The 13,154-nt window shown below is 38.4% G+C and overlaps 1 protein-coding gene across 2 annotated transcripts in view; it reads right to left on the reverse strand.

Annotated features, from left to right (window-relative positions):
- Positions 1-2,057: 2,057 nt before the first annotated feature.
- Positions 2,058-13,154, reverse strand: part of kif18a (kinesin family member 18A) — a 34,120-nt gene continuing 23,023 nt past the window's right edge. For both annotated transcript variants that reach the window (XM_084406039.1, XM_084406040.1), the window contains exons 12-18: positions 11,480-11,601; positions 11,045-11,283; positions 9,958-10,017; positions 3,648-3,987; positions 3,449-3,541; positions 3,234-3,337; positions 2,058-2,600 (exon numbers count right to left, since the gene is read on the reverse strand). In XM_084406039.1, coding sequence (XP_084262165.1) covers positions 2,461-2,600; positions 3,234-3,337; positions 3,449-3,541; positions 3,648-3,987; positions 9,958-10,017; positions 11,045-11,283; positions 11,480-11,601 — 1,098 coding nt within the window. In that variant the 3' untranslated portion in view covers positions 2,058-2,460. The remainder of the gene's footprint in view (positions 2,601-3,233; positions 3,338-3,448; positions 3,542-3,647; positions 3,988-9,957; positions 10,018-11,044; positions 11,284-11,479; positions 11,602-13,154) is intronic.

Consider the following 13,154-nt stretch of genomic DNA (forward strand, 5'->3'; position numbering starts at 1 on the left):
CTTGGTGTGAACGGAAAGTCTGCAATTTAAGTGGATGTAAATGTGATAATTCTGTTAAATACTGAATAAGACTAATGTACCTGATAAATGCATTTTGAATAATGGCGATAAAGATAACCTTTTTTTTTTTTTTACTTCAGTACAGAAAGTAGTGGAACACCTTCTATAGCAGTCCAGGTGAGTCCCTCCCAAATCCTGTTGAAGACTGTCTGTGGCCTGACTTGTGTAGGTCCCCAAATGTCAGGTCTTTTTCTCTGTCAATATGGAGCAGAAAATACAGACCAATTGTTTAAAGTCACCATGAAATCAAAATAGACAATTCATATTTTCTATGGAATATTGCAGTTTTTATTATAAATTATTTATCTGATTATGTTATTAATTTTGTCTTAAATTCATGTTCTTGTCATCTTTCATCAAAATAACTTCCCCTCCCTCTTGCAACATCTCTTCTCTGATGACGTGTTCACCGGCACTATAAAAAAGTTTCATATTATCATAAATGGAGGAGAGAGAGATTGGGAGTAGTAGTAGGCTGTGTGCTTGACATTGCTTCACAGCTGTCAGGTGGTCCGCCCATTACACCACTAGATATTTTAACAAACAATACATTGTTAAAAATTCATAAATTGGATGGTCAAATCCAAAATGTATGAAAGCAGTCCAGAGCCTAACTGTACTAACATTCCAGGTGTTGAGAAGGGTGACGCCAGGAACAGCCTTATGAACATTCAGATGACTTTTTCATGTGTTTGGGTGCTCCTGGTGTCACTTCTTTTTTTGCTGTTATTCTATTAAGTTTCCTTCTCCTTTGCAGAGCAGCCACACACTGCGAGACAATTCAGCAAATACCATGAACATGAAATGTTTTATTCTAAATTATGTTTAAGGAAAAGGTCCCACATTTATTCTAGTGTCAAAATGATCAGTCTTTCACAATTAATTCTTCAATTATGTAAGCATAAGCATATGTGAATATTAAAAGGTAAATATATTCCTGTACTCTGTACAGAAGGATGCAGTTTCTCAAGAAATTTTAAAGTCCAAATTAATAAATAATAATAATAAAAAAAAAAACCATATTTACACATTTATTTTTCTAGCCCACTGGAAGGCCAAACAGGTGAAACTTTATGGATGTGCTGCTCTGTATGCCATGAGCCCACTACTTATCTTCCTGTAGGCATATTACATAATTATCTGTTAATAATAGCCTCATTACCAGAATTAATTACTGTTAATTCCTTAGGCATGATGTTAGAATCAGGGCAGCTATGCACAACTGATTGTCTCTCAAACATACAAAAATATTCAAAAACACCAATTTATATAGACAGATAGCGATAATATTTGTAACACTGCTTTCTTCTCTCCTACCTGCGCCTTACCTCCAAACATTAGGCTAAACCAAAACATTGGCAGAGAATCCTGTTCTAGCTGAAGAATAGAACTACTACTTCTATGGAACCTCATTGTATTATTGGACAAGTTAAAAGAGTTTGAAAATTAAATGGGCCACATTCCTGACGGGAGGCTCAATTTTCTTTTGGTTCAGACAGATGGTATGCAGGAAATGGACCCCAAACCACCAGACTCCCTTTATGTCTTATGTGGGCTGAACCCAATCTCTGAACACACTGAAAAGCATATAAATCAGCAAGAAACAAGATGACCGATCAGCATTGTAAGACAGCTGGAGGTGAAGATGAATGAAAAACTGTGGTTAATTGGACTAAACTAATAGGTTTTGCTGTGCAGCTGATTTAAAAATGTTACAACACAAAATGTCAATTAAAGTAGTTGTAAATTCCCTAGAAATATAAAAACCCTGTTCTTAATTTGAGTTGTTACTAGTCAGAGCAACAGCTACATTACTGTTACAAAGTAAGTTTAAAACTATTACAAAGCAAATAGTGTAACCAGGTGGCCAAAAGATTGGCTAGTTTAGAGAATTTCCAAATATTGTCCATTATTCCTGAATTTTCTGGCTTTGTGGGCATAAGGACAATGAATTAAAAAAAAATAATGTAAAGTTTAGTTCAATAAAATACACTGTCAATATTTCTCAATTGATTTATTTTTAATCAGTCAGGAAATAGAAACACATTTCACCTCTAAATGGAGCAATTTTTTTTGAATTAAAACATTTAAAAAGGTGAGAAAAAAAGTACTTCAGTGGCAATAATAAAACCATGTTTCTTTACAAGACCCGAACATCAATTAATACTTTAATGTGTGCTTCATATTAGGCTGAACAGGTTTTATACACACATACATTAAAACATTAACAAAAAAAAGCAGTTTCCTAGAAATAATTAAGCCCGAATACCTGCTTCTCCAACAACTTTAAAACCCACATTCCCTTTTTACATATTTTGTACATCAACTCTAATGAGAAGGAAGTCTGTGAGAAAGTCGGTGTATGAGAAAGCGGCGCCTTTAATAGCAAGTGGAAACCTCTCACATCCTCTTGGTGACTTTTTTAAAGAGCGCAGCGGGCCCCATTGAGCTCAACTTGGACTTCCGCTGGTCAAGCTGAAGGAGGTTTCCCTCAGATACACTCCGTACTACTCTTCGGCTTGGCTCATTCTCCGAAGATACTAGATGCAGAGATAGAGAACAGAGGGTATAAAGATTATAATAAGAACAACTATTTTAAGTTGTAATATTTCACAATATTATGCTTTACTGTATTTTTGATCAAATAAATGCAGCCTTGGTGAGCATAAAAAACTTGTACAAAATCGTAACGTCTCCAAACTTTTGAACAGTGGTTTAACAATCAGCATATGTAATTAATTTAAGAATTTATTTTAACATTGGTGCCTTATTTTCTTTGGTCATTTAATTTAATAGGAGCAGCTCCCCAAAAATGTGGCAAAAATCACTGTAATGCACGGCCTCTAATGGCTTATTACTTTATGAAACTGGGGTAAATTCAGCCAAATCATGGCATTATATTACTAAGGAGAAAGAAAGCGCAAGAGCCATTGGGAGTGGGAGGAGGAGATTGTGCGCTCCTGGCTGTGCGCCTGACATTCTTTCACAGCTGTCAGTCGGCCCACCCATTACACTATTACAATACTTTACCAAAGATAATGGATTATGTGAGGACTTCATAAATGGAATATAATAAGAGACACTTATGTTCCACTTCCAAGATACAAATGGAGAGCCCATAGAGGGTAACTTAACTTTTAACTATTTTTCTGCATTTAGAATAGCATACTAACCTCCAAAACGTCGAATTCGCAGTGGTTTAGACGGCTTGCAGGGATCTCTCTTTATGCGCTTGGGTTCTGCGGCCTGAGAACTTTCTTCTTTTCCAAGGTTGGAACTGGTACAAACAGACACGAAGTGAGATTTTGGAAAACACCAAGAGTGCAAAATGTCAACAAGGCAAGATTTTAAACAGCTGTAGTGAACAGGTCCCACAATTAACACGCACCAGTTGAACTTGCGCTTGACCTGAGCAGCTGAGGTCATGGCCATGTAGGACGGTTTGGATCTTCGAAGGTCTAATAATGATGGGATCTGCAACCTAGGAACCAATTGGAGAGAAACGTATTTACAGCAGCCAAAACAGAACTACCTAGTTCCCTTTAACATCCGCATTATTAAACCATGCAAATGACAGTATGCGGTACCTTTTAGCTGGCTCATTCCCGTTGTTAGCACGTAGTGCCTGGAGTGTTGTGTGGCCAGGGGGCTCGGGTGATAGGATGACTGTGGCATTACTGCCTGACGGGTCCTCCTCGTGACCGATGTCAATAGTGGAGTTTGGATCAAAGTTGTTGGAGGCGTGCGGTTGCCCCTCAGGAGTGTACTGCAGCAGGAACATGCCCTCCTGCCTTAAGACCTCCTGAAGAGCAGGAGGGTAATGGGACAGCACAGGAATGGGCCCAGCCTCATCTGGGTTCTCAGAAGACACAGAAAGCTTCCTCCTGACTTTTTTAGGAGAACATTCAGCCTCTGCCTCCTGAGGGCCTGAAAGAGAAAAAGGAAGCACAAAATTCACCAGCTTTATTGGAAGAAATCACCAAATGGAAAAGGCCATGTGATATACTGATTATTTCCAAGTCAAAGCTGAAGTGTCAACAACATCATCAGAAATGTTTAAAACAGTTGCCATTTTAAAAACAGGTAACGATTGTTCTTATCGAACAAATCAAGTGCTCAAACTTGTTTGATTTGATACACATTAACTTCACTACAACATTTGCCAAAGTCAGTCCTTGGATTTTTTTTTACTTATGTTTTTAGACTTTAAACAAGAAAAAAAGAAAAGAAAAAAGTGTAAAGAAAATTAAAGAGGGAACAGACAGACATACTGTAGTTGGATAGATAGAGATACAGAGGTTAGACAGATAGTTATACAGTTGGACGGATAGATCGATATCGAGATAGACAGACAGAGATAAACTGAAGGATAGACAGACAGATATGCAGTGGAATAAAGATAGATAGGCAGACCTGTTGTCACTTACCACAAATTATAACAAATGCAAAATCTTAATCAAAGTGAAAGTTTAAAGGAGAATAAATTATAGCACTCTATTACAAACAGTAATGAAACAAAAACTCACATTCTAAATCTGAGCGGGTTCCTTTTTTGTATTAAATACACCCCATCACCAATTTTTTCATAAAGTGGTGGGGACAAAATTAGTCATTGTAAAAAGTGTTGGGGCCAATAATGCTTGAATGAATCCTGACCAACACAAGTAACTGGGTATGTTATAATATTACTCAGTTATAGTAATTTGATTTATGAGGCGCATTCCTGGACACAAAGCTCACACTAAGGATGCACCGATACCATTTTTTCAGAATCGATCCGATCCCAAAAATTCTGAGTATCAACCGATACCGATCCGATCCGAGCACAGTTTTTTTTTTTAATCAAGTAGAATTTCTATAACTCTATTGTTGAACTGATAATCACTATTTTGTGTGTTAAACACAATCTACTTAATACAGACAACTTTATTATAAAGAAAAACAACAAAAAATATGATCATAATCTGACAAATGCTATTATAAACTAGATTAGTGGATAATTCAGCAGTAACATTTAGTCTAGAAAAATCACAAGTGCACAATAATTGTATAAAATCTGAACATTTTGTGAAAAAAACTAAACAAAAAACAAGTGGGGAACAAATAAGAGACAATAAGTGTTACACTAAATCTGGTAAAACGTTACACATTGCTCTTTGTATTGTTGTAAAATACATGCATGAAAAACAAGATAACAAAAATCAAAAATATCAATTATTTTATATATAGCCTACTATAAAATTGAGACTTTTTTTAAATGTATAGCACAGCTGCTTAATGAGGAAGCAACATATGATAAATAGGACAGAACAAGAACGGCTATTAATAATCTTTCATTGCGTCACTGTATTATGATATGAAAGGCTCCAATACAGTGCGGCACAAAGCTAAGCCTTGTTTATACTTTCGCCTGGCACTGCAGCGCGAGTCTCCGCAGACTGCGCGCGCACCTCCCCAAACGGACGAGGCGTTTAAACTCGACGAGCTCGCAGTTGTACTATTCTGTGAAACGACAGGGGGCGACTCGAGTAATTGTCCTCTAAACCATCAGGAATCATTGGTGAGAAGAGAAAGGTCCACACGTGACAATGTTTATTTTAGTAATCACCACCAATACCACACTACAAAAAGAATCGTAAAATCCAGTAAACCCTGAGATTATTACTTGTGACATTAGAACAAAATATATCTATAAAAACATGTATGTAGGCTATACAACTAAATGAACAATTAAGTTTCGTGAACATTTTTATTAAACATGGACCGAAAATACGGTTCATTAAAAATACTTTTATGCTATTGTATGCTCATTTTTTAAATGTAAGCAACTAATTTAGACGTGCAAACTGGGTGCCGGTGTGGTGAGAAGTTCGAGCTCGGCCAGATTCGGCTCGAAGTCGTTTATCTTCGGATGCGGAGCCGCGTGCGCTGTTAAGGCCTATTTATACTTCTGCATCGAAGTCACGCAGGCTGAGTAGCTACGTCGTAGGCTGTGTGTAGCGCGCGTACCCTGACATGCACCTCTCCAAAAATGTAACAACGCGTCAACTCTACGCGGACACAAGCGCTGTGATTGGTCTGCTAGGACCGCTCCCTCGGGTTTCACATGCTCCCTCTGTATGTGTAATTGCGCGTCAACGCAGACAACGACGCAGAAGTATAAATGAAAACCAACGCGTTGCCTACAGCGTAGAGGCTCCGGCGTAGGTCCGACGCAGAAGTATAATGAGGCCTTTAGAGTTGACACATTGTTACATTTTTGAGAGGTGCACGTCAGGGTACGCGCGCTACACACAGCCTACGACGTAGCTATGGCGTGAGTTCGACGCATAAGTATAAATTGGGCTTAAGACCTAGCTTTATGCGCATCCCGAGCGCAGAATGATGCGCTTGAAGCAACATGAGTCGAGTTTAAAGCACAAAGAAAAGACATTGATGCGTAGTGTATTATAGGCCTACAGTATCTATCTATGCAATAGTTTATTCAGCATCTTCTTTTAACAGTTTAAAAATTCACTTACTGTGCACGTGAAGAACAAATAGTGCTCTGACTTTACTCCAGTGTTGTGATCTAACAGACACCCGGTAGAAAATTAACATGATTAAGTTACAGCAATAATGTCCAGCAAGATAAAGTTGTTTTATGCGAAACCATAGACCTTTATCTACAGATCAAGTATAATAATAGTAACATAAAATCATCTTGGAGAGAGTTTCATCGTGTTAACTGTCGTAACCGAACGCGACGCGCTGTTTGAATGCTGAATGATTGACAGCCGCAGCTGAGGGAAACGTTTACGTGATCTTGAATTTAACGACTTGAATATTAATTTCTATCTCACATTATACTATATAATGGCTTTAGAACACTTATAATATTGTGCACGAAAACTTCACGGTGCTTTATAATGTTTGTGTGCCTTTTGTAGGGCTTAACAATAACACAATAGCATATACACAATATCGGATTTGGATCGGCCTCGTCTGACCGATACCCGATCCGGCAAAAATGGCAGTATCGGATCGGTGCATCCCTAGCTCACACACACAATAATTTTACATGACTGATACAAATACACAAACATTATGTCCTCAAAAAACAGTGATAATTTAATCCACGCTTGTCAAGCGAGCGTTCGTGTGTTTGTAACACACCAAGAGCGGTATGTTGTTAAAGAGCAGGTTCTGTCAAGACAGACAGTATGTGTGTGCCGGTGGGTGTATGTGGGTAGGGAAGGCAAGGGAGGCTCCAGGAAGCTGTTGGAGGGGTCTGACGTTGGATATTGAGTGGTGGAGTATGCCGGAGCACGTCGCAGTCTGGCTGCACACTGACTCACACGATGCAGAAAAGCGAGGGAGAGAAAGACACTGCGGCTGCATCTTAAGCGTTCTTGACCAATCGCAATGCTTCAGAGCTCCTGCTGGTTAAACTGTTGACACACAGCCATCTCTCCTTCTCTCTGAGTCAGTGCTGATTCTCAGAAATCTGGATTGCATGGGAGAGGACCTGACATCCTGTTAATGACTAACTATACTCACTTTTTTAGCAAAAGAAAGTTTGAGAACTAAACGCCTCTTCTGAAACTCTTACTGAATGCACTTTGCTTTGACTGCCTCTCGAAGCCAACAGCTATAGCGCACAGGCGATATAACTTCATTTGAGAGGCACGGGATGATCAGGTGACAAAGCACAGAGAAAAAAAAAAAAAAAAAAAAAAAAAAAAAAAAAAGGATGGGAGAGAGGATGGGCGGCAGACAGTGATGTATGGCCCAGAGCGGAGGCAGAGGAATAGGTGCGATCAGTAATTGGTGGCAGAGTGCTCTGGGTGGTGTATTTTTGGCTGGTGGGATTAAAACATGCATGAATCGCTATTTCTGGAGGAAGCCACTGCGGATTAGGGTCGCCTGGCTCTCGCTCTCTCATTGCTTGCTCTCTTTTTATTGCAGAATTGTCCTCGCCCAATCCAGGCGCGTTTCATACTATATGTAATAGCTCCCCCCTCCCTGCACCGAGCAATGATTTTATGAATGAAATTCAGAAGGGCGGAGGGTCGGCGCTACTGAAAGAGGCTAGACGTAGATGGCGAGGTGAGGAGGAGACAGACAATGGAGATGGAAAGACTGACTGATTAAAAAATAAAGAGCACACAGATAAAAACATACAGAAACATGAAAGAAAAGAGTGAAGAGAGGAAGGAGAATGTAAAGAAACAGACAACAGACTGCAGACTCAAGTCTGAGAGGCAGGGGCGGCAGTCTCGTGCGCGTTGACACGTGACCCATCCTGCTTCTGTCCTCTATTCCATCACTATTTTCCACCCTTTCACGCTCTCGCTCCCTCTCTCCACCGAGCACTTGAGCCTGAGTGCAGAGACAGTATCGTCATGAAGCACGTCGATGGTGGGGGTGGGGCGGAGGTTCATTCATAACCCTCTCTTTGAATCTCTTTATCTCTTTCAGTTCCTGCAGACAGGGCTCCGTCTCTATTGTCTTTAAGCAGGGTACGCAGAGCAGGACTAACTGAACACAGCTTTTATTTCCTGCTGCATGAATGCCAGAAGAACTTGTTCAACAGTGTGAACCTTGAAAATAAGCATCTCTTTTTAAAACAGCAGCAAATTTATTTGGATGCCAATCTGAAAACGTTGCATCGCATTCACAAAAATAGGATAGAACAGTTACACAAAAATGAATGGAAAACCTGTGTAGGACACGTAGTCTAAACTAAAATCTGTCTAAAAGGAATAAATGCTTTATTTCATGTTTAGAACAATAAAGGAATGTAGAGGTCATGAATATTGCATTTATTTGCTAAGTGCCGAAAATGAAACCTTGCAGAGCCAGCGACTAGTTCGTCCTTGGAATAGCTCAGTGGAGCAGACTGGGAACTTGTAAACAAGTTTTTTTCCCCCAGCAGACTGATAAAAACCTGCACACCATTTTTTTCTTGAAATATGCATCATATTTTACGTTTCTTTTGAGGCAGCAAACAAATCATCATTCATTATTTACAAAAAAGCTCCATTTCCTTCCACTGAAAATGAACTTTTTATACTGTCCTGACCTGGTCAAATCCCATATGGTGTTTGAAATTAATCATTCAAATTTAAACAACCATTGGACGGGGAGGAGGAGGGGGGTTGCGGGTAAAAAATAAACAAACACCCCAATCTCCTTGTCAAAAATGAAGAATTATAGACATAGGAAATTTGTTTCTAATAAATATGATGTTCGACAACGCAAAATATTCCCAATACTATCAATGCAGAAGTTTACAATATTTTTTCTAAACATAATTCTTAACAGTATCCGTCTGTTTTCCCCCACTTCCCTCTTTTTCTTTCTTGCAGGTCTTTGTATTTTCCTGAAATGTGTGTATTTCCCACAGCGTGTCTCAATCAAATGAGGAACACCTGTTCTGCAGCAAATATCATTACTCTCCATTTACTGAGCAATAACTCACCACTCCTATTTCCCAAAGCTTTCCTCTATTCCTTTTCCCCTTTCTCCCACCCCTCAATTTCCCACCCCTAAAAGCTTGTTTTTGTATTTCACTGTGTCAGTATGGAGAATGTCTAGCGTCTGTTCCGAAGCTAAAATAAATTGTAAAACTGTCAATTGTAAAACTGACACTGATATGATTTGGCTATTAGTAAAGCACTATTTTATTGTAATGCTTACATGGAAAATGATAAAGAATCGACATATTAAAAGGGGACTATTTTAAACAAAGCTAGTTTAGTTTACAAAACCTTAAAGCCTTTAAAATTGTTGCAACACACACATGGGCTGTCAGTATGAGCAATGTGAAAGATTGGGGCAGCTGGATTGATGTCTTAAGCAGAGTATGTTGAAGCAGACCATGGAGAAAAATGGGGGAGACAGAGATGAGTTTACCTTTAGATGAGTGTGTTGGTCTGAGACGCTGAGAGGTTCGACGTGCGTGTTTCTCTGAGCCTGAGTGAAGAGAATACATTGTTACTCATTTGAGCTGGTCCTTTCTATTCAATCCAGCATATACATCACACAGGGACTAAACACATCAAGACACATACATCTGTCAACGTTCACACAATGCAGATCACATTACACCGACACGAAAAACAGTAAATCACAAGGCAGACATAAAATGAGATCACTATGAGGTGGCTGAATGACACAAATGAGATGGCTCATCTTGGAAACAGGAAGTTTGCTGACATTATCCTTTTGGATTATTTCCTTACATCCTCAACTGAGGACATTACGACAAAACAGGAGAGATAAATAGCATTTTAAACAAGATAAAATTTGTGTCACACAGAGGTGATTGTTTTGTAAGAAAAAAAAAGAAAGAAATAGAAATAAAGATTGTTTTGTAAGAAAAAAACAATTATTATCAACATAATAATTATATATAAAAAATAAAACAAAAAATCTGTAGTTTGGCCTGATGGTTATAGTCCTGGTGTTTATCTGCTAAAACGAATGCTAATGCTTATTATGATTGTCTGCATCAACAAAATGTTATTGAAATGACACAATTTTTTACACATGTACTACCGTTCAAAAGTTTGGGGTCTCTTTTTGAGTTGGGTTCAATGTTTTTTAGTCTCTTATGCAAATACAGTAAAAACAAACATTGTGAAATATCATTACAATTTAAAATATTAAAATAGAAACCAGTTATTTCACATGATCCTTCAAAAACCATTCTAAATGGTGGTTTGGAGCCCAACCAACATTTCATATTATGAGGGTTGAAAACAGTTCTGCTGAATATTTTTGTGGAAACGGTAATACGTTTTTTTCAGGATTCTTTGATGAATAGAAAGTTCAAAAGATCAGCATCTTTACTATTTAATGCGTCCTTTCCGAATGAAAGTATTAGTTTCTGAACAGTAGTGTACTTTTAAGTCCGACATTGTGGGTTAGCTTACTCCCTTGTTTGGTGAAACACTTTATAACATCAGTTTGAAGTATGATGATGAGAGATTTCACTCACTGCATGGCGTGTTCTGGTGAGACACGAGGTGTGAGAAAGACAGGATGGGCTGTAGATGAGTGCTTCCTGTGCCATCATCATCCCTCTCCTCTGCTTTCTCCTGGTCTGCCCAGACCACACCTCGCTCCCTATGGACCAGGCGCTCTAGCTCCTCCCACTCAGCATCATCTGTGGCAATGCTAGCGGCCTTCAACGCCAGGTGCTGTCGACGGCAGGTGGACAGCAGGGCGTTCACCAACCTGACAGGACAGGTGGAGAGCAAGTGTGATATAGTTGAATGATACAGATGGAGGCATTTACATTGCAAATTTCAAATTAATCTGAACACAAAGAACTTTCTACAAAGAAGATTCCCACAAACACACTCAGATAAAGGGTGACCAAGTTCAAAATCATGAAACCTGGTGCATAACCTCTATGAGTGTTGACTCGTACTTGTGCGTGTGCGTGTTTTCCTGGTCTTGAACACTGATGAGGTGGCCCGTGTGCTTGATGTGTTGCTGAAGGTCAGAGATCTGCAGCTGCAGCTGATGGCACTGCAGTTCTTTTTTCAGCTCCTGTAGGCAAAAACACATCTTAACATAAAGAAAAATGCAACAATCATTACAGCAACCTCAGAAGCTCCTTTCTAGTCCCTTGAAATGAATTGGGCATGAGTATATCAAAATCATTTATTTAAAATCATGAGTGAGTGAGTGTGTGAGAGAGAGAGAGAGAGAGAGAGAGAGAGAGAGAGGGGGTGTGTGTGTGTGTGTGTGTGTGTGTGTGTGTGTACACACAAGATACTTGGAGACTCCAAAAAGACATAAAATAACCAAATGATATAAGGAGTCCATATAATTAATAAATGTATGCACACCAAACCATTACAGAACAAAACTTCCAAAAAACATCAACAACATCAACAACAACAACAACAACAACAACAACAACAACAACAACCCTAAACCAAACGCATTTACCTACTACAGTGCACGGATCCAACATCTGCTCAACACAGCAACATACACAACAAATCAAAACATTATGCTGAAAGTGTGTGGAAACAATGTGATTGTAATGACAAGAATCTGTGCATAAATACAATGTGTGATCGTTGCGTCGAGAGCGCAAAGCCACATACACTGTTTGCGCATCAATATAACTGTATGTATACTATCATGTATGTATGTATGTATTTAATAGATTGTATTTTAATTTTTTTATAAACAGATAAAATAAATAAATAAATAAATAAATAAATTATATTTATATTTTATATATATATATATATATATATATATAAATGCAATCTACTTAGCAAGGAAAAATTATATTTGATCATTGATTTATATACACCAATATAACAGTACAAAGCAATAAATAGCAATATTTGTATTTATCTTTTTACTAAACATTTTACTAAGGTATGTAAAATGAACATGTTAAATTATGCAATTAAAGGAAAATTCTAGGCTTATGTTCTACAATATGGGAAAAAAAAATGATATATATATAAATCAGGACACAGATAGGGATGTGCAGTTTCCCATCTAGTAGATGACAAATTTTAATAGAATGTCAAGCTCGTGGCTTTCTGGGTGAAGAGAACGACAAGATTAAACCATCTCATCTATGCGCTATAATGAGAAAGACAACAAAGGCAAGACACTACAAAAATGATGAAACGGCTTAGATGTTGTTTTTAGTCTAGCTCCTTGTTTTCTTTCTGTCTCACTGAAAATGCACCTTCTGAGGAGTCTTCTACCCCCTCTGACGCAAGAAAACGCAAAACAGCAGAGCACAGAACATTTGATGGGCGGGTGCGTCACTACTCCGTTCTACTTCCAGGAAAAAAAAAAAAAAAGAAAGAAAAAAAGAAAAACAGGAGAGCAAAATGAGAGTGAGAAAAGAGGTGTGGATTTAGGTAAGCAGCTGTAGGGAGTGATAAAGGAAAAGCATTGATTTTTCTTTTATTAAGACATCCTCTGGTGGGGAAACAGAGAGAAGAGCTAAAAGAGGGGTGAAAGAGACACAGCGATGGTCACAGTGTCTTTCAAAGGGCCACAAATGAGGGAGAAAGCAAAGATTACACAATATTCTACGCTTGTCCAATAAAACCAATGATTTT

Source organism: Rutilus rutilus (assembly GCF_951802725.1).
Source record: "Rutilus rutilus genome assembly, chromosome: 3".
In the NCBI taxonomy this organism is placed as follows: Eukaryota; Metazoa; Chordata; class Actinopteri; order Cypriniformes; family Leuciscidae; genus Rutilus; species Rutilus rutilus.